This window comes from Dasypus novemcinctus, chromosome 11 (assembly GCF_030445035.2).
Source record: "Dasypus novemcinctus isolate mDasNov1 chromosome 11, mDasNov1.1.hap2, whole genome shotgun sequence".
Lineage (NCBI taxonomy): Eukaryota > Metazoa > Chordata > Mammalia > Cingulata > Dasypodidae > Dasypus > Dasypus novemcinctus.
In genome coordinates, this window is record NC_080683.1 from 56,619,951 (window position 1) to 56,641,268 (window position 21,318).

Here is a 21,318-nt window from a genome sequence, read left to right on the forward strand (position 1 = left end):
ACATGACTGGATGAGCTCACCAAGGATGTAGAGACAGATAGTAAACAAAGTTTCAAACTCTAAGCCCTAAAGGAATCTAATGATCTAATGGTATAGATGTCAAGGAAAGAGAAGGTAGAAGCCAATTAAAGTGTGAAGGTGCAGTCAGTGGTAGGAGGAAAACAAAGAGAGGGTACTATTTTAAAGGCAAAGTAAAGAAAATTAAATAATAAAAATGCTCAGTGAACATATGTGGGCATAAAATTTACTCCTTTAGAATTACTTTCTTAACATATATTCTAAGATGTGGAATTTGTAGGAATAATTGATGAAATCATTGAAAAAGTCAATACTCCAATAGGAGACACTATTAACATCCAAGCTAATTAATCAATAGTTTCTAAATTAAGTTTTTCCATTGTTTATGAATTTACCTATCTCTATAATCATAGAGCTCAAATTCATTTTCTACAGAGTATCATGACTAACTTTGTCATGTGACTTCATAAAATAAATAGCTATATCTAAAACATTCACCTGATTTATACAAATTCAGTCACTCCCTATTATTCTGTCAGCAATTTTGCTGTTTTATTTGTTTGTTTGTTATCTGTGTCCTCTGATAGAGAATAAGCTACAAGAAAGAGATTATTTTCACCTTTAGTCATCCCTGTACCTCCAGCACCAAACAGTGTCTGGTTTCCAACAAATGAATGAATAATAAATCAAAACAATAAGAAATGAAAAATAGATTAGTTTGACATGACTTATATTTACTGGACAAGTCTAGTACCTACTGGTGCACAGGGCTGGCTTTGGATTTATTAGCCATATAGCATGAGCAACTCAGTGTTTTACTCCATTGACTAGTTTTTCTAAACCAAAAATATATGCAAAGGCTAGCATTTGGCTGAAAAGGAGTCCATCCTACAGATTCCAGAATGTTACTTAATTACAGCCCTTGAAATCTTTTTGTTCTTGTTCAGTTTTTATCATTGTCTAAATGTCACTGTGGTAAACACTGTGATATGCCACTCATATCCCCCACTGTTGTCCCAGGGATTGCCTCTGTTACAGAAAGCAGCTTCAACATAGGTCATGCTCTTTCCCAGGGCAAACCATACCCAATGACTGACTGATGCAGGGATTTAAAGGTTTCGCCATCTCAGTCCAGCTGGGGACAACTCTAAAAAGAGTTAGCCACTTGGGTCAGCGAAGGCTGTCATTTTGCCTGTACTGACCAATTTTCCCTTTGTCTACTCCTAATTTCTTTGTCTCTCATCCACAGGTATTGATCTTAGAACACTTACAAGCATCTTGCACACTAAAGTTCATTTCAAAATCTGCCTCTCTGGTGACAGTGGGTACCAGGAGTAGTCTGAGAAAAGCAGTGATAAGACAGAGTCAGAGATGGATCACACACTGCCAGGCTGGAAATGTGGATTACAGCTCAAGTGGTCCATGAAGCATGGAGAACTCCCAGGTACTGTGTGGCAGTACAAGTTTTAAAAGTCTCATCATTGGTAGAATGGAATGGTATTCCAGTGGAAGGGAATGATTTAGCTGGAATTATGTGTCAGACATTTGAGAAATACCGGAGAAAACTGTTAACTATAAGGACAATGGAAAAAGATCACAAAAAGCTGGGGGCAAGTAATCACCATGTGAAACCAGATGGCCTCCTAGGTAGCACACAAAAGATGCTCTGAGATCCTAGAGCATCTGGGCAAAGAAGCTGACAACTAGAACAAGTCTTAATTGTCAGAATAATCAGGCTCCAAAACTCTTTAAGAGGCAGATCTTGTAAGTCCTGTTTTGAGGAAAGAATGGGACCCTGCCAATGGGATGGGAATGTCTTGTTTGATGCCTCTAAAAATCTTCAATTCTCAGATTTCTCAGGATTGTCTGAATCTGCAGAAGTGAGCCATCCTTCCTTTCCTGAAAAAGAAGATAAAGGCTTCTCCCCAATAAGATAACATGTGCCCACCTTCCCTGCCTCATCAGCCCCTTCTCGACTCCAGATCCCTAGGCCTATAACTAAGGTTACATCACAACATAATCCAACTGGGATACGCTAGGAAAAAAGGGGCTATGCCCCAAAAGGAACTGTAAGATCTAGCTGTTTGTATTAGCTAGGAGAGCACATGTGGGGTTAAATTGAGGGTGTTTGATCACAGGGCTGTAATTTAAGATTGGATAAGGGAAAGTTTAACAGTTTGACAGGACTCTCCTGAGATAAAGGATTTAACATCCCACAAGAATTCTAGAAGATGGTACACACTGATTACTAGAATGGTTCCTAGAAACACTGAAAAAGTAAATGGTAAAATGCCAGAAACACTGTAGCACAGGTCAGAAGGTGGAATTACAAGGCTAAGAGAAATAGGCATGCTCAAGCATATATAATATATAAAGCCATAAAACCCATCAGATGATTATGTATCACAGGAAGGCCAAAAAAATATATCGTTTACCAAAGTCATAAGGAATATGGCAATGAGAAAAGCATTAACATTACTAAGAAGTTCACCAGTGACTTTACTCTGCAGGTTAAGAATTACAGAAGTAAAGGCTATTACAGAACCAGGTGCACCAGCAGCAATGGGGAGTGACAGTAACAGGTAAGGAAGCTTAACCATCAAAAGTAGGTGGACACAATTGTAAGAGTGGTAAGGTACATGTGGCTGATCCACAGAGAGTTACTGAGAATAGTTAATAGAATATGGCATCCCCCTAGGAACAATAACAAGACTACTACTTATTTTATGTACTATTCAAAGTAAATTAAGGATGGACGATCACAAAACTGAGAGTAGTTGCCGAAATTGTCAGAATTCCTTACTCAGTTTTCAAACCTGAGCTAGATTTTGGACCTAAAGAAGATGTCTAGTCTCCAGAAGGAAGGACCTTACAATACCAAGGCAAGAATACAGGGTAATAATTCTCCCATTTCTTCTCCGAATAACCTCCAGCCCTTTACTCTGTAACTGCACCCTGGGGAAAAGGAACTCTCAAATGTTTTGAGGACTGTTGGGCACAGGGTTCGTGCTGACAGGGATATCAAGAGACCTGAAGCATCAACATAGGCCCCATTAGAGTAAAGGTATATGGGGGCCAATAACAAACGGAGTGCTGGTAAAGAGTCAGATCATTATGGGTCCAATGTGACCACATAAATGGGTCTAATGAGACCACAGACCCACCTGGTGGTGATTTTCTCAGTCTATAATGTCAAGTAGGAGCTATCATTGTGGAAAGATATCATTTCAAAACCTTACACAGAGGTTTATAGGATAAGACATTTAAAATTAAATATGAAAAAGTGCTAGAAATTAATTCTACCATGTTATCTTGAACTTCAATTCTGTAGAGTTTCTCAATTATTTCTATGAATAAGTACAACTTAATCAAATATGTTGATAAATAATAATAAATAAATCAGGTCTTTGCTTTTATAAAGTAATTTAGTCCATAGTAATTGGCAAATAACTCTAGATATTTTAAACCCTTCGGTAATGAAAGATTTAACATATTCTAAATATTGTCCATGCTGATGAAAACACTTTCTGTAAAAAAAGATACAACTTCTTAAGAATAAATGTTAAATAAAAAGAAACCAGAAATACATGTCTGGTTAGAGTTGGTTCCAGTGATAAGTTTAGCTCTACTAGAAAGCACAGTGACATATTATCTGTTTTTAAATACTGCATGGTTTCTGTAGCTATGCAGTAACAAATGTGATGACAGTGTGACAAAGTTTTATCAGAACATATTACTAAATAATGGTGGAAGCCTCCTTCTCAAAGAAAAAAAAAAAAGGAAAATTTAAATTTAATCAAATACTACAGATGTAATCAGAGATTCAAGTATAATGACTAGATGCACTGATTTTTGCTCCATTCTGGTTCATGTTCAATGCCCATCTCTTCCTCTGTTTCTACTACCACAAAACAATCAGATAGAGCCATAAATATGACTAAAGATCATATTTTACCAATTGCCAGAAACAAAGAACAGACTGGAATGCCAATAAATATGAAAAGGGTTGCTTAGGTAAATTCGTAACTAATCACTGCCTCTCACTACAATCCAACATTTCAATAATCACAGGTTCTAAAGATTCTTGTAAGAGAAAAGTATTGTAGAGAGTGCATCAGAAACTTTTTTCTGGGACAGACACAAGATGCTATCACTTGGCGACTAACAGGAGGAGATAGATTCTTTGCATTAAAATAACTTCTAATTACTAAACCATACTGCATAAAATTTGGATTTTTAAAATAGTTTATTAGGTTATCTTTAGATTTTTGAAATTTAACTCAAATATAAAATGAAGAGTATACATACTTGGAAGAGACTGCTTCCATGAATTCATCCAAAAAATCATCATACTGACGATCTCTCACTCTCTTTCTCCGTAGTCCAATATACAATGGATCTTTAAGTAATTCCTATTAAAAATAAATAAGTTACCATAGACACAGGAATAACTATAAGCAAGTCATTTAATCTTTCTGAGCTTTAGTTTACCTCATCTGTAAAGCAGGGATAAAAATAAAATATTGCCATATTGACTGAGAATCAATCTACAAAGTAATTATTTAGTAGTCTAGAATATATCTACAATATTTATATGCCAAATAAAAAAAATTCTTACTAAACATCAAGCCTAACGAGAATACATGCAGACACAGAAGAACACACAGTGAATGGACACAGAGAACAGTCAACAAGGGGGGGAGAAATAAATAAAATAAATAAATCTAAAAAAAAAAAGATATGCTGGACAACCAGTAAGATGGTGGCAGAGTAAGGAGCTCCTAGAATCAGCCTGTGCTATAGGGCAGTTAGTAATCACCCAGAACTATCTAAGACACCTGTTTGGGGGCTCAGGAGACCAGAAGAGTATCCTGCAACATCCTTGAAATAATGGGAGGAGACTGCAGAGAAGATTCATAAGTAGAGTGCTCCATGCTGCAGAGGCCGATGCCCATCCTCCACTGTAGGCACAAGCCAAGCTGTTCTGCAGCTGTACCTGGAAGCTCCACTTCCCAAAAACAGGGGAGGAAGAGACAGCTGGGCACCAACTTCAGCTACTGATTAGTAAATTGGACGAGCTAAAGATTAACCTAAGAACTGTTCATTCGAACCTGTCCAACTCATAAAGAGACTGGTGGCCGCTATTTTAACTCTGCCCCTGGGATGAGGGGACATGGGGTGGAGTGAAAATCACAGTGCTGATAAGGACTGGCTTTTTCCACCCAAACAGAATTGCAGCTCTAGCTTAAGCCCCAGTCCCAACTACAGCAGGGAGACCTGGGGGCACCTGTGCTAAGCTCCCCAGGAAAATACAGGTCACGCCACAGAGGCTGGGGATGATCTTACTCTGGTGGTGCAAGGTGCCTCAGGAGCTATTCTGCAGCTGGAGTTGGATGCTCTATTTCCCAAAACCTGGAAGGACAGACATTTAGCCACTGACTTCAGCTACCGATTAGTAAATTTGGCTGGCTAAAGTATAATCCAAAGAACAGTTGAAGTTTGAAACTGTCCAAGTCAGAAAGAGACCAGGAGTCACTGTTTTGATTCTGACCCAGGCATGAGGGGAAGCCAGGCTGATTGAAAATCACAGTGAAGGTAGGCACCAGCTTCTTTCATCTAGATTGGCTAGCAGCCCTAGCCTAGGCTTCAGCTGCACCTCTAGCAGGAAGGAAGCTAGCGGGCCCTACACCAGCTTATCCAGGTAACTGCAGGTACATCTGGCTGGCACAGACTGAATAGATGGAAGTCTACTAGGGCAACTGCAGTCATTTTGGACCCTCACAGCATAGAATGCTGCTCACACCTGCAGCTCCATTCCCAACCCAGGCAGGGAGAAAAGGGCATGAAGCTTCAGTCTAGGCCTGCACAACTTGGATTATTACACAAGGCTGTGGCTCTGCCCATAACCCTGGCAAAGGAGTAAGTTGGGAGAGGCTTCACTGGTCCCTTGGGAAATGTTGGCAGCTTGAGCCTCCACAGTTTACAGCACCAACTACACCCACTGCTCCTCCTACACAACCAAAGGAGGAAGGGCAAAAAAGCCCTAAACTAAAGAGATAAACTCACCCAGAATAAATACATCTAGTACACCAGATGCCAAGACACCAACAAAAAAATTACAATTCACACCAACAAGCAAGAAGATATGGCCCAGTTAAAGGAACAAGATGAGGCTTCAGATGACATAAAGGAGTTGAGACAACTAATCGTAGATGTTTAAACAATCTCCTTAATAAATTCAATGAGATGGCTAAAGAGATTAAGGATATTAAGAAGACACTGAAGGAAGTAGATGTGGCTCAACCAGCTGGGCATCTGCCTACTGCAGAGGAGGTTCTGGGTTTGGGTCCTGGTGCCTCCTAAAGAAAAGGAGACACCTACATCCACCACAGTGAGAGCTAGACGCCACCATGCTGCACCCCATATAAACGAGCAGACTCCTAAATGAGCAGATGCCACAAGACAGCAGATGCTGCAGCTGGCAGGGAGCAGGTATGGCTCAGGCCACTGGGCATTCACCTCCCATGTGGATGGTCCTAGACTCGGTTCCCAGTGCCTCCTGGAGAAGGCGAGCAAACAGGCAAGCAAACAATGAGCAGACAGACAAAGAGGGGGGCAGTGGGAATAATTTAAAAAATAAAGGAAAAAATAAATAAATCTTTTAAAAAAAAGACATTGGATGAGCACAAAGAAGAATTTGAAAGCATACATAGAAAAACAGATCTTATACAAATGAAAGACACAATAAATTAAATGACAAATACACAGGAATCATATAATAGCAGATTTAAGGAGACAGAAAAAAGGATTGGTAAGTTTGAAAAAACAGCCTCCAAAAGCAATCATACAAAAGAACGGAAGAAGAAAAGAATGAGAAAAATTCAACAAGGTCTCAGGGAACTAAATGACAGCAAGAGACGTGCAAACATATGTGTTATGGATGTCCCAGAAGGAAAAGAGAAGGGAAAGGGGCAGAAGGAATATTTGAAGAAATAATGGTAGAAAATTTCCCAACCTTATTGAAGGACATGGTACCATGTCCATGAAGCACAACATACTTGCATCTGAACAGACCAACTCTGAGACACAAATTAATTAGAATGTCAAATGTCACAGACAAAGAGAAATTTCTGAAAGCAGCAATAAAAAGCAATGCATAGCATATGAGGGATACCCAATAAGGTTATGTGCCGATTTCTCATCAGAAACCATGGAGGCAAGAAGACTGTGGTATGATATATTTAAGATACTGCAAAAGAAAAACTTCCAGCCAGGAATCTTATATCCAGCAAGATTGTCTTTCAAAAACAAGGGCGAGTTCAGAATATTCACAGATAAAAATAAATTAAGAGAGTTTGTAACCAAGAGATTGGCTTTGGTGGGCTACAGTCTGAAAAGACAGGGAAACGGACTTGGCCCAGTGGTTAGGGCGTCTGACTACCACATGGGAGGTCCGCGGTTCAAACCCTGGGCCTCCTTGACCCATGTGGAGCTGTCCCATGTGCAGGGCTGATGCGTGCAAGGAGTGCCCTGCCACGCAGGGGTGTCCCCCACGTAGGGGAGCCCCACGCACAAGAAGTGCACCGAAAGTGCAGCCTGCCTAAGAATGGCGCCACCCACATGGAGAGCTGACACAACAAGATGACACAACAAAAAGAGACACAGATTCCCGTGCTGCTGACAACAACAGAAGCAGACAAAGAAACAAGATGCAGCAAATAGACAAAGAGAACAGACAACCAGGGTGGGGGGGAGGGGAGAGAATTAAAAAAAATAAAGAAAAGACAGGAGAGAGAGGCTTGGAAGAGAGCCTAGAAAAGAAGATTATATCAGTAAAAATAAAAGTCTCAAAAGAGTGGGGAAAATAAAATATGACAGATAAAACCCAAAGGTCAAAATGGGTGAACTATGAACTGCCTTTACAGTAATAAGTAATAGCACTGAATGTTAATGGATTAAACTCCCCAATCAAAAGACAAAGACTGGAAGAAAGGATAAGAAAATATGAGCCAACTATAGCTGTTTGCAAAAGACTCCCCTTAGACCCAAGGATACCAATAGATTGAAAGTGAAAGGTTGGGAAAAGATATTCTACACATGCAGTAACAATAAAAAAAATTAAAAAATTTTAAAAAGCCAGAGTAGCTATACTTGTATTAGATGAAAGACTTTAAAAGACACTACTAATGTGCAATCTGAGGAAGAAATGAGGGAAAAAATTCCATTACAATAGCAATTAAAAGAATCAAATATTTAGGAATAAACTTAACCAATGATGTAAAGCACATGTATTCAGAAACTTACAACTCATTGTTAAAAGAAATAAAAAAAGACCTAAATATTTGGAAGAACATTACATATTCACGGATTGAAAGACTAAATATCATTAAGGTGTCAATTGTCCCCAAATGGATATACAGATTCAATGCAATCCCATAAAAATTTCCACTAACATTTTTAAAATAAGTGGAAACATGATTATCAAATTTATTTGGAAAGGTAAGGGGTCCCAAATACCAGAAACATCTTAAAAAGAAAAAGCAAAGTTGGAGGACTCTCACTTCCAGACTTGTATCATAAGCTACAGTGCTAAAACAGCATGATACTGACATAAAGACAGACACATAGACCAATGGAACCAAAATGATGGTTCACAACAGACCCTCACAACTATGGTTAAGTGATTTTTGACAAGTCTGTCAAACCACCAAGCTCAGGCAGAATAGTCCATTTAACATATGGTGCTGAAAGAACTGGATATCCATAGCCAAAAGAAGGAAAGAGGACCCCTATCTCACACCTTCTAGAAAAGATAACTCAAAATGGATTAAAAAAAACTAAATATAAAAGCAAGAACCATAAAGTATCTAAAAGAAAATGCAGGCAAATAACTTCAAGACCTCGTGGTAGGTGATGGATTCTTAAAGAAGAGGAGGACTGAGATGGACTACTGATGTTTAATGTATGTACAAGTTTTAATTAACTTTACTTGAAAACTGTGGAAACGTATAGAGTTGATGGTAACACATTATAGTAAGTAACAGCTGGTTTATAAAAAGAAGTGGCTGAAAAGCATAGTCTGGAGATGTAAATATTAATTGAAAGAATGCTAGAGAATAATCTAGGGACTGAATAACACAGTAAAGCCAGACGTGGATGAAAATTGTGGTTGATGCTACAGATGTAAGAGTGTTCTTTGTGAGCTAGAGCAGATACACATCACTATTACAGTGTGGTGGGAATGTGGAGAAGCATTCAATTTACAATTGAAGTGACCACTGGACTGTGGCTAACAGTAATAATGTAATGTAATAGTCATGCATCTATGTCAAAAACATACTATGCTGATAATGGGAAAATATGGAAAAAGTGTTCCAAATATGTGGTATGAACCTGGTAATAATCTGATGATATCTCATATTCTGTAAGAAATGTCCCACCACAGTGGGGTGTGTTGATAGAGGGGTGTTGCATGGGAATTCTGCACATGTGCATGATTTCTTTGTAAGTTTACAACTTCTTCATAAAAATATATTAAAAACATAATAGGGTGGGTTGGGGGAAAATACACCAAATGTAAAATAAAGACTAAGTTAGTAAGATTTTGATGATATTCTTTCATCATTTGTAAAAACTGTCTCACAACAATGCAGGGTGTTGGCAGTGGGTTGATGTATGTACGATGTTATGCATGTTTGGTTCATAAGTTCACAACTATTACTATACACTTATTGTTTATGTATGTTTATGCTTGAATGATATACTTCAATAAACTTAAAAAAAGTCATGCTGTTCTGGAAGAAATAAAGGGCTGTATTCAAAGAACATTCCCTGACTTCAGAATAGGTGACCTGGCAACATGTGACCAGTAGGATTTCAGAAAAGCTACTGACCAGTGAGTCATGATTCCTATACCTCCTGTTTTGAATGGGAGTGTTAACTGTGCTTATCCTGTCCCTGTATCACTATTTTATGTTTGATAGGTGGAAAGAGAAAAGAAAAGTCACACCAAGAGGTAAAGTCCAAGAAGTTTCATTTGCATCTAGACCTGATTTAGATGATAGGATCCTAAACCCTGCACCTGCTGCTATTATGGGATGAAACTTTCGGCTCCTAGGACAAAGGCAAACATTTTGTATGTGGAGTGTGAATAATATGTAAAAGATGAGAATCCATTTGGAGAAAGGCCCCAACTTTTCCAGGGATGCCAGTCTTCATAGCCACTCCAATATCCTGAGCAATCTCAACCCAAAATGCCAACCTAAAGAATTGTAAACATTAATAAAATAGCAATAAGACCAGTGAATTTCAGTAGAGTTAGATATGTTTTTACAAGTGGTGATGTTAAGTAGGTTAAACCATTTGAATCATGATCTGGGATTTACTGAAAGCCAAGAGAGATTATAGTTCTGTTTACCCCCGTTTAGATATGTTGTCCTATTTTAATTATTGATAGAATCCTCTTGGTTTGTCTAATGAATTATGTAGGTACTATACAAATATGTACACACATATGTATAATATGTACCACATACCAGTAAGTTAAGGCCTCCTGCCTAGCTAGAAGTTCACGTGTTAAATCATATAAATGTATTTGAATAAAATGTAAATTGAGAAACTTGGGGTTATGGTAAAGCACCTACTCTTCCTTGAGGCATAAAACTTCTAAATAATCTACTGCTGGACTTTTTTTTTAAGCCCCCCCCCCACTTTGCGGTTTTTTTTTTTTTTTGGCATGATGTCTGCTCTCTGTCCATTTGCTGTGCATCCTTCTGTGTCTATATTTATTTTTATTTATTCCCCCCCCCCCTTGTGGCTTGCTTGCTGTCTGCTCTCTGTGTCCCTTTGCTGCACGCTCTTCTGTGTTTTTTCTTTTTTTTTGCCCTTTTTTGTTGCATCACCTTGCTGAGTCAGCTTTCTGTGGCGCCTGCAGGCTGGGTGGCACTCTGTGGTGCCCAGGCCGGAGGTTCTCCGCAGCATGCAGATGACCCTGCCTTCACAAGGAGGCCCTGGGACGTGGACCCAGTGCCACCCATATGGTAGATGGGAGCCCAACTTATTGAGTCACAGCCGCTTCCCTACTGTTGGACTTTTGAGGAAAGGAGGGTGCAATGTCAAAGTGCTACTAATGGCATACAGAATTAAAATACTTCTTCCATGCCTGAAATACACTTGGACTTTATAAACTATGAATTAAAAAAATAATGCAATTGAGAAAATATGCTACATGTTTCTCTCTTTCTTCCATTTTCCCCCATGCTAATAATTAACATGTAAAGCATGAAGAAGTCTGACTGCAATATTGTCAAAAACTTCTGTTTTCTTAAATTTCATGATAATTAAAGCTGAAATAATAAGTGCATGCTTGATGATTTTGTTGACAAAATTTAAAAAACATTTACAAAAAAACCAATTTAACAAGATCAAGTAGCCTGCACAGAAATGGTGTCATGTATTCATTCAATAAAATAAAAAATTAATGACCGTGAATAAAATAGTAGATCTTTGTTAGGAGAAAATGAAATAACTGCTATTAAGCAAGCACTCAAAAACTCTTAGACCATCTTTAGCACTAGGCATCACATGTAATGTGTGTGGAATCAGACTGTTAAGTAGACATGCAAGATTTTCAAGCATTAGAAAAGGAAATAGATTTCAGGGATTATGTAGAATTAAGAACAAAGCATATGGCAGAATGAGAGTTCAAAAAAGGAGAGAGGCGGCAGACTTGGCCCAGTGGTTAGGGCGTCCTCTACCACATGGGAGGTCCATGGTTCAAACCCCGGGCCTCCTTGACCCGTGTGGAGCCGGCCCACGCGCAGTGCTGATGCGCACAAGGAGCGCCCTGCCACGCAGGGGTGTCCCCCGCATAGGCGAGCCCCACTCGCAAGGAGTGTGTCCCGTAAGGAGAGCCACCCAGTGCGAAAGGAAGTGCAGCCTGCCCAGGAATGGTGCTGCACACACGGAGAGCTGACACAAGATGATGTAACAAAAAGAAACACAGATTCCTGTGCCGCTGACAACAACAGAAGCTGACAAAGAAGATGTAGCAAACAGACACAGAGAACAGACAATGGGGTGGGGGGGGGGGGAGAAGATAAATAAATAAATAAATAAATCTTTTAAAAAAAAAAGGAGAGAGGGTGAATGCTAGTAAAATTTTAGTATTTATTTCATTTATCAACAGTATATCAATCTGGACTTTTAGGGATTTATATCTAAACACTTGTTTGCTTGAAGCTAGTGGTAATCATTATCAACTCTTTCACTTTGTTCTTGAATCTCACATTTCTACCTTTCCACTCTAAAATTTCTAAGAATTAAATATTACTTTCTGAATGTAGCTATTTTGCTTTCTATCATTGCAAAGGTAATATTTGCCTATTAGAAATATTTGAGAAAAATGAAAATTAAAATTAAAATCAATAGTAATAAATCTCTACTCATTTAGAATTCCTACCATTAATCCTGCTGCATATCCTTCTAGGTTCTTTTCTTTTCTCTTCTTTTAAGATTTATTTATTTATCCCCCCCTTCCCCTCCTCCCGCCCTGCTGCTTTTGCTGTCTGTGTAGTCTTTTCTTCTCATTTTCTCTCTCCTAGGATTCATCAGGATTCAATCCTGGAGACCTCTGAAGGGGAGAGAGGTTCCCTGTCAATTGCACCACCTCAGTTCCTGTTCTCTGCTGCACTTCACCTTGACTGTCCCCTTGCCTCTCTTCTGATAGTCATTATCTTGCTGCGTGATTCACTTGCAAGGGGCACTGGCTCACCACACGGGTGCTCACTCAGGCAACTGGTTTGCCTCATGGGCATGCTTTCTCTTCTTCTTTTTCACCAGGAAGCCATAGGGATCGAACCCAGGTCCTCCCAAATGGCAGGTGGAAACTCCATCACTTGAGCCACAACCACTTTCCCTTTTCTATATGTATATACATGATAATACTATTGGCCCAAATTCTGGATATCTTACACTGTTTTATAACCCCTTTCTGTAAGAATATATTGTAAAAAATGTTCATGTTATCAGATGAAATTTTAAAACTTATATTCAACATTTGAACTCTGCCCACCTAGAGAATATATACAAAATAAAATTCCCCTGAATGGGTATAAGTATGCATAATTCATTGATGCCTCAGGTAAGAGTATTACGTTTACACATATATATAATAGATGGGCAAAAAAGGTCACCTATTAGTATTTATTAATTTGTATTTATAATCGAATAGTGCAGAACATTTTTCATAAATTCATTGGCCATTTTTACTTTTACATTTAACTGTTTCCACATGTCTTCAGGCAATATATACTAGACATCTGACATTTTCTTATTGACTTGAAAGTGTTCATCAGAGTTAAAGAACATAAATATGTTTTCCTGACATAATGCAGTATATATTCCACATTTTAGTACTTATTTTAAAATTTTATTTATAATCTACAGAAAATATTTTTCTTTGATGCTATTTACTATTTATATTCAAAATACAAAATCAAATCCTGTAAAGAAATAATGTACAGTTTTTGTTGTTTTGCAGGCTAATGTAAACAATTAGATTAAGCAAACTAACAACAACATTAAGTCAAGAGTCTAAAGTAATATTTTTCAAACATTAGCATGCACATGAACTGGAATTATTGTTTAGAATTGTTAGAAATAAAATGATTAAAAATTTTATTCGGTCAGTCTGGAATGGGACCGTGGATTCTTAACACATGCCCCTGATAATTCTGAAGTGGTTGGTCCTTTGAATATATGTTGGGAATGACTCCTTTCAAACTTACATTAAGTTAAAATAAAACTATTCTCCCTCTTCCCACCGTAGTACTTTCTCATGTAGATAGTTTTACTATCTTAGTTTATATGGTGGGTATTTCTAAAACGTATCAGAAATTCAAGGAGTTCCTGCTAGTTATAGTGCAGAAAGAGTAGAAAGATATAATTCTCTTTCCCAAAGCATACTGAAATGTTTCAGAAAACAGGTAAGGGAATTCTTGAAAAAAATTCACCATCACCTTCTAATTTAGAAAGGAAGAAGGCTAACGGAGACCACAGAAAAGGAAGAACATGAAACTTCAAAGCTTGGGAAATAAGAGACTTTCTTCTCTCCCTTAGCCTTAGTATGATTGTCACTCATTACAACAAAAGGTCATTTGTTTGAAGTGACAAGGAATCCCCATAAAATGGAAGGGAAAAGTAAAAAGTAAGCAAAGCTTAAGGGAGAAATGATGGCATTCTAGTTGGGTTCATGTGGTAGATAGAATGAAAGTGCCTAAAGTTATCCGGGTCTAATTCCTGGAACCTGGGTATACATTACTTTGTAATGCAGAGGAAGCTTGCAGATTTGATTACGGTTAGGATCTTGAGATGGGGAGATTATGCTGGACTATCCAGGTGGGTCTAATGTTGTCATGAGTCATTAAAAGTGAAGACCCAATCCTGGCTACAGTCAGAGAGAGCTGTGATGGCAGAAACTGGGTCAGAGAGAGGCTACATTGCTGGCTTTAAAGATGGAGAAAGTCAATGTGTGCAGCCCCTGGAAGCCAGTAAACACAAGAAAACAGCTTATTTGCTAATGTACCCAGAAAGGAATGCAGACCTTACAGCTTGATTTTAGCTTAATATTAAACTTCTGACCTACAAAACTGCAAGACAAATTTCTATTGCTTTAAGTGAGTAAGGTACTGATAATTTGCTATGGCAGCAGCATCAGAAAACAAATAAGCCACTCTGGAATACCAATACTAGCTGCTGTGTGGGGGCAAGAAGATAAACGGCAGATATATTCAGCAAAAAAATCTATAACATATTTCTTTTACTCAGTTCCTCTCCAACATGGATGATTCGAGCCAAAGGTGAAGCGCATTTTATAGAATAAAAAGGAGAATATTCAAAATAGGAAGGAGCAGTCTTCACTTTGCAGGCTCAACTTCCACTCGGGATTCCAGACGTACAGATTTTAAAAAAACTAGAAACAGAACTTCTGGGAAGATGGCATCAGAATAGGTAGGCAGGGCTCAACTCTCTCACCAAAACAATGGAGGGAACAGCAAAATGCTGTCCAGGGGCTCTGTGCTGAGGATCTGCAGAGCAGTAGAGTGCTGTGTGTCCTCTAGAAGGGAGAAGGACAAAGAGACAAAGAAGCCAAAATGAAAACTATGAGTTGCTAATACCACAGGCGGGAATGGCACACACACCCCACCTTCAAAGTGAACAACCTAGATAAAACCAGGGACTTACTGCAGCCAATGGAGAGGGAAACAGACAATTTCCTTCTTTGGAAGAGGGAGGGAGTGGCAAAGGGCAGATAGTGATTTCTTTTCAGTGAATTTGGCCAGCAGAGCCTGCAATGAATCTTAGCTCTAGCCAGACCAGAATCACAGGCAAGTGGAGGTTGAAAGACACACTTCCATGGAAAGATTGGCTGAAGATCACCATATGCTGCCTGGCCAGGAAACTGCAAGGAGAAAAACCACTATTATGAGTCTCTCATCCCATTCCCGCAGAGCTATCTGCACACCATTAGTGTGTCCCTGCCCTATTCTACTCTACTCTACTCTTTAAAAAAAGGAGGTACTGGGGATTGAATCTGGAACTTGTAAATCTGAAGCACATGCTCAACCACTGAGCTACATGTGCTGCCCTTCTCTATTTTGATAATTTAAGCAGGGAATTTTAAAGACTCAGAATAAGATGAACCAAAAATCAAAGAAGAGCCACACACACACATAAAAAAATAAAAAAACACTAGATGAGAGAGAAATTGTTAGAGTAAATTCATCAACATATTCAGATGCCTAGACATCAGCAAAAAATTACAAGCTATACTAAGGAACTGAAAGAGATGGCCAGCCAATGGATAAACTAAAAATCCTGATGAGACAGAGAATTTAAGACAACCAATCAATGATAATCACATAAATCTTCCAAATCTACTTAAGGAATTGAAGGAAAATGTGACTAAAAAGATAAGGGATATTAATAAGACACTCTTGAGCATAAAGAACAACTTGACATACATTACAGGAATATAATAGCAGATTTGAATTGATAGAAGACAGAATTAGTGAATTGGAGGATTAAGCATTTGAACCTGAAAAGAGGAGAACAAAAAGAAAAGAATGGAAAAAATGTAACAGGGTCCCTGGGAATTGATGACAATGTGAAACACACAAATATATGGCTTACTGGTGTCCCAGAAGAAAAGGGGCAGAAAGAATGAGGAAATAATGACCAAAAGCACTCAACCCTTATGAAAGACATAAATATCAAAATCAAAACAGGACAATACACCCCAAACAGAATAACTCTGAAGAGACTTATTCCAAGACACTTACTATTCAGAATGACAACTACCAGAGATAAAGGGAGGATTCTATAAGCAGCAAGAGATAAGGAATTCACCTCATACAAGGGAAGCTTGATTAGAATAAGTGCTGATCTCTCATCAGAAACCAGGGTGATGAGAAAGCAGCGGTATGATGTATTTAAGGTCTTGCAAGAGAAAACTGCCAGCTGAGAATTCTTATCTGGCAAAACTGTCCTTCAAAAATGAGGATGACAAAACCCTCAAAATTAAGGAACAGACAAAACATAAGGTGAGAATGCAATTATGGACTAAAGTAGACTTACTATTCTAGTAACAGAAGAACCTGTACATTGATATAAAGACAGTAATCACTAGAGATTCTGAGGGGAGGGAGAGGGAAGAATAGGTGAAACATGAGGCATTTTATGGATATTGGAATTGTTCTGCATGATACTACCTTGACAGATACAGGCCATTATACATTTTGTCAAATTCTACAAAATTGTACTGTGCAAAGTGTAAACCATAAAGTAAACTATAGACCATGGCTAGCAAAATTATTTCAATACGTGTTCATCAATCTTAACAAATGCAGCACACTAATGAAAGATGTTGTTAATGGGGGAAAGTGTGGGAGGGGGAGAGGGTGCAGTATATGGAAATCCCCCAAATTTTTGATGTAACATTTATGTAATCTAAACCATCTTTAAAAGTAATTTTTTTAAAAAAATGAGGTGAGTTTCAAGTCTTCACAGCCAAAAACTGCAAGTATGTTACCAAAATACCAGATTTATAAGCAATACTAAAGGGAGTGTTAAGCCTGAAAGGAAAAAGCATGAGTGAAAGACTTGGAAAAGAGTATAGAAATGAAGAATATTAGTAAGGGTAACTTAAAGGGTAAAAAGACAGACAACAGTAAGATATGACAATGGAATGCCAAAGGATAAAATGGACAAGGTAAGTAATGCCTTTACATTAACAATATTGAACATTAATGGATTTGAATTCTGAAATCAAAACACATACACTGATACAATGGAAAAAAATATGAGCAATCTATAGGCTGTCTACAAGAGACTCACCTTAGATGCAAACACATAATCAGGTTGAAAGTAAAAGGTTGGAAAAAGATATTCCACGCATATAGTAACCCCAAAAAATCTGCAGCAGTGATACTAACATCAGATGTAACAGATTTTAAATGCAAACTATTATAAGAGATGAATAAGGTTACTATATATAAAAATAAAAGAGCAATTTACCAGAAAGAAGTAACTATAATAAATATTTATGCACCAAACATGGGTGCCCCAAGATACATGAGGTAGACGCTGGCAAAACTGAAGAGAGAAATAGATGTCTCTATGATAATAGTTGAAAACTTTAATAACTACTCTCAGCATTGGCTAAAACATCTGGACAGAAGATTTATAAAGAAGGAGAGAGCCTGAATAACATCATAAATTAACTAGACCTAACAGACATTTATAGAGCATTACACCCAAGGTTGGGTAAAGCTTGCCAGATGCAACAGGACAAATACTGTATGACTGTGCTCTTTTGAACTAAATATATTGTGTAAACTCATGGAATATAAGTCACTAGAAAATAGAACGAGATTAGAGAATGGAAAGTTGAGGAGGATTAACCTGTGCAGAATTGGTAAAAAGTGTGTTTGTTAATCTCTGGAAATGAATAGAAAGGTGAAAGCATAATGTAGTGTTTGTAACTAGCAGTGCTATAAACTGGTATCTCAGTGTTTCTGAAATGGAAAGTCGGAGGTCCTGTATATTACTAGAAGGAAAGCTAAAAAAATATAACATGGGATGGTATAGCATAATTAAATCTCATGTGAAATATGAATATGGGTGATATTGCTTATATGAGGCTGTTTTTCTTTGAAACTGAACAAATGTAGGTTAATGTTACAAGAGGTTAATATCAGGGAAAAATATAACCCATTATACTGACTGAAAGAAACCAGACACAAGGTCCAACATACTGTATATTAGTAATTTCATTTACATAAAATGTAAACATAAGTCACTTTATAAAGATGGAATCAGATTAGTTGTTATATAGGACTGGGAAAGATAGAATAGTTGAGAGGATACTGCTAAGGAGTGTGGAGCTTTTCTTTATGAAGTAATGAAATTATTCTAAATTTTTTTGTGCTGATGAATGCACAACATTGTGATTATAGTAGAAGCAATTCGTTGTACACTTTGGATAGATCATGTGATATGTGAATATATATCAATAAAACTGCTTAAAAAAAACCTATGGAATACAGCAAAGGCAGTGTTGAAAGGGAAATTTATCCCTCAATGCTTACATTAAAAAAGAACGAGAAAAAAATCACAGACCTAACTGCACACCAGGAGAACTAGAAAAATAGCAAACTAAACCTAAATCAAGTTGAAGGAAAGAAATAATAAAGATCAGAGCAGAAATAAATGAAATTGAGAACAATAACTAAATAGAATCAACAAAACTAAAAATTGGTTCTTTGAAGTCAACAAAATAAACAAATTCTTAGCTAGACTGACCAAAAAAAAAAAAAGAGAAGATGCAAATAAATAAAATGAGAGGGGGGACATTACCAATGTTCCCACAGAAATAAGAAAGACTGTAAGAGGATACTATAAACGTCTGTATGCCAAAAAACACATAGAAGAAATGCACAAATTCCAAGAAACACATGAACAACCTAACTAACCCTAGAAGAAACAGAAGATCTAAACAAACGCATCATGAGTAAAGAGATTGAAACAGTTATGAAAATTTTCCCAAAAATGAAAAGCCCAGGACCAGATCACTTCACAGATGAATTACACCAATCATTCAAACATGACCTAATACCAATCTTGTTCAAGCTCTTTCAAAAGAATGAACAGGAGGGAACGGACTTTGGCCCAGTGGTTAGGGCGTCCGTCTACCATATAGGAGGTCCGCGGTTCAAACCCCGGACCTCCTTGACCCGTGTGGAGCTGGCCATGCGCAGTGCTGATGCGCGCAAGGAGTGCCGTGCCACGCAAGGGTGTCCCCCGCGTGGGGGAGCCCCACGCGCAAGGAGTGCGCCCGTGAGGAAAGCCGCCCAGCGTGAAAAGAAAGAGCAGCCTGCCCAGGAATGGCGCCGCCCACACTTCCCGTGCCGCTGACGACAACAGAAGCGGACAAAGAAACAAGACGCAGCAAATAGACACCAAGAACAGACAACCAGGGGAGGGGGGGAAATTAAATAAATAAATAACTCTTTAAAAAAAAAAAGAAAAAGAAAAAAAAAAAGAATGAACAGGAAAACTACAAAACTCATTCCATATCCAAACAAAAGAAAGAAGACCCCTTGTATAAGTATCTTATACAAAAATCAACACAAAATGGATCAAGGACCTAAATATAAAAGCTACAACCATAAAATGCCTTGAAGAAAATGTACAGAAAAATCGTCAAGGTCTTGTGAAAGGCAGTAGTTTCTTAAACTTTACAAATAAAGCATTAGCAACAAAAGAAAAAATAGATAAACGGGACCTCCTCAAAATGAAACACTTCTGTTCCTGAAACAACTGTCAAGAAAGTAAAAAAGTCAACCTAGTCAATGGAAGAAAATATTTGGAAACCACATATCTGATAACTATTTGCTATCCATGTTATATAAAGAGATCTTACAACTCAATGTTAAAAAGTCAAGCAACCCAATTTAAAAACAGGGATAAGACTTGAATAGACATTTCTCCAAGAGGAAATACAAATGTCCAAAAGGCACATGAAAAAATATTCAATATCACTAGCTATTAGGGAAATGCAGATCAAAACTACAATGAAACACCATTTCATAGCTGATAGAATGGCCATTATTAAAGTAACAGAAACTACGAGTGCTGGAGGGGATGTGGAGAAATAGTAACACTCCTTCATTGATGGTGGGAATGTAAAATGGTGCAGCCTCTGTGGAAGAAAGTTTGGCAGCACCTAAAGAAGCTGAATATATAACTGTCATAAGATTTAGCAATCTGTTACTAGGAATATCTTCAGAAGAACTGAAAGCAAGGATGTGAACTAACAGTGCACACTGATTTTTACAGCAGTATTATTCACAATTGCTAAAATATATCACCAGCCCAAGTGTCCATCAACCAATGAATGAATAAACAAAATGTGGTATATGTACATGAGTACTATTCAGCTGTTAAGAAAAATGAAATCAGTATGCATAAGTCAATATGTATGAACCTCGAGGGTATTATGTTAAGTGAAATAAGATAGACACAAAAGGACAAATAGCATATGGTCTCAATAATATGAACTAAATATGATGATTAAACTCACAAAGGTAAATTCTAGAGTATAGATTACTAGGAGATTGAACATGGGTTGAGAATGGGAGCTGATGCTTAATGTGTGCAGAATTTTTTTGTTAAAATATGGAGATGGATAGTGTTGATAGTAACACCTTATAGCTTATAAATGTGTTTGTGGCTGAAACAGGCAATCTGTGGATATAAATGTTAACTGAAAGGAATCTTAAGAATAATGAAGGGAATGGATAAAATAGTGATTTCAGTAGTGGATGAAGATTGTGGTTAACAGTATAAATATAATTTACAAAATGTTAAGATGAATGCACAACACTGTGATTATACTAAAAGCTATTGATTATACACTTTGGATAGACTATGTAGTATGTGACTATTATCTCGATAAACCAGCTTTAAAAAAAGAACATGGTGATACGTGGGAAAATTACAACAAATGTAACTTATGGATGATAATTAATAGTACCAGTGTAATGTTTCTGCAGCAAAAGCAAAGTAGTATAAATTCTAAGGGATAACAATAGGGGGTATAAGATGGTATGGGATTTTTCCTTTTGGAGTAATGAAAATGTTCTAAGATTTACTGAGGTGATGCCAATACAAGTCTATGAGGAAAAAGGAGAGCCACTGAGTGTACACGTTGAATGGACTGTTCAAAGCATGGGACAGTAT

General features: G+C 37.7%; 1 protein-coding gene across 1 annotated transcript in view; it reads right to left on the reverse strand.

Moving 5' to 3' along the window:
* Positions 1-21,318, reverse strand: part of ME1 (malic enzyme 1) — a 238,350-nt gene that overhangs the window by 112,189 nt on the left and 104,843 nt on the right. The window contains exon 6 of the mRNA XM_023589983.3: positions 4,327-4,430. Within this exon, the coding sequence (XP_023445751.1) occupies positions 4,327-4,430 (104 nt within the window). The remainder of the gene's footprint in view (positions 1-4,326; positions 4,431-21,318) is intronic.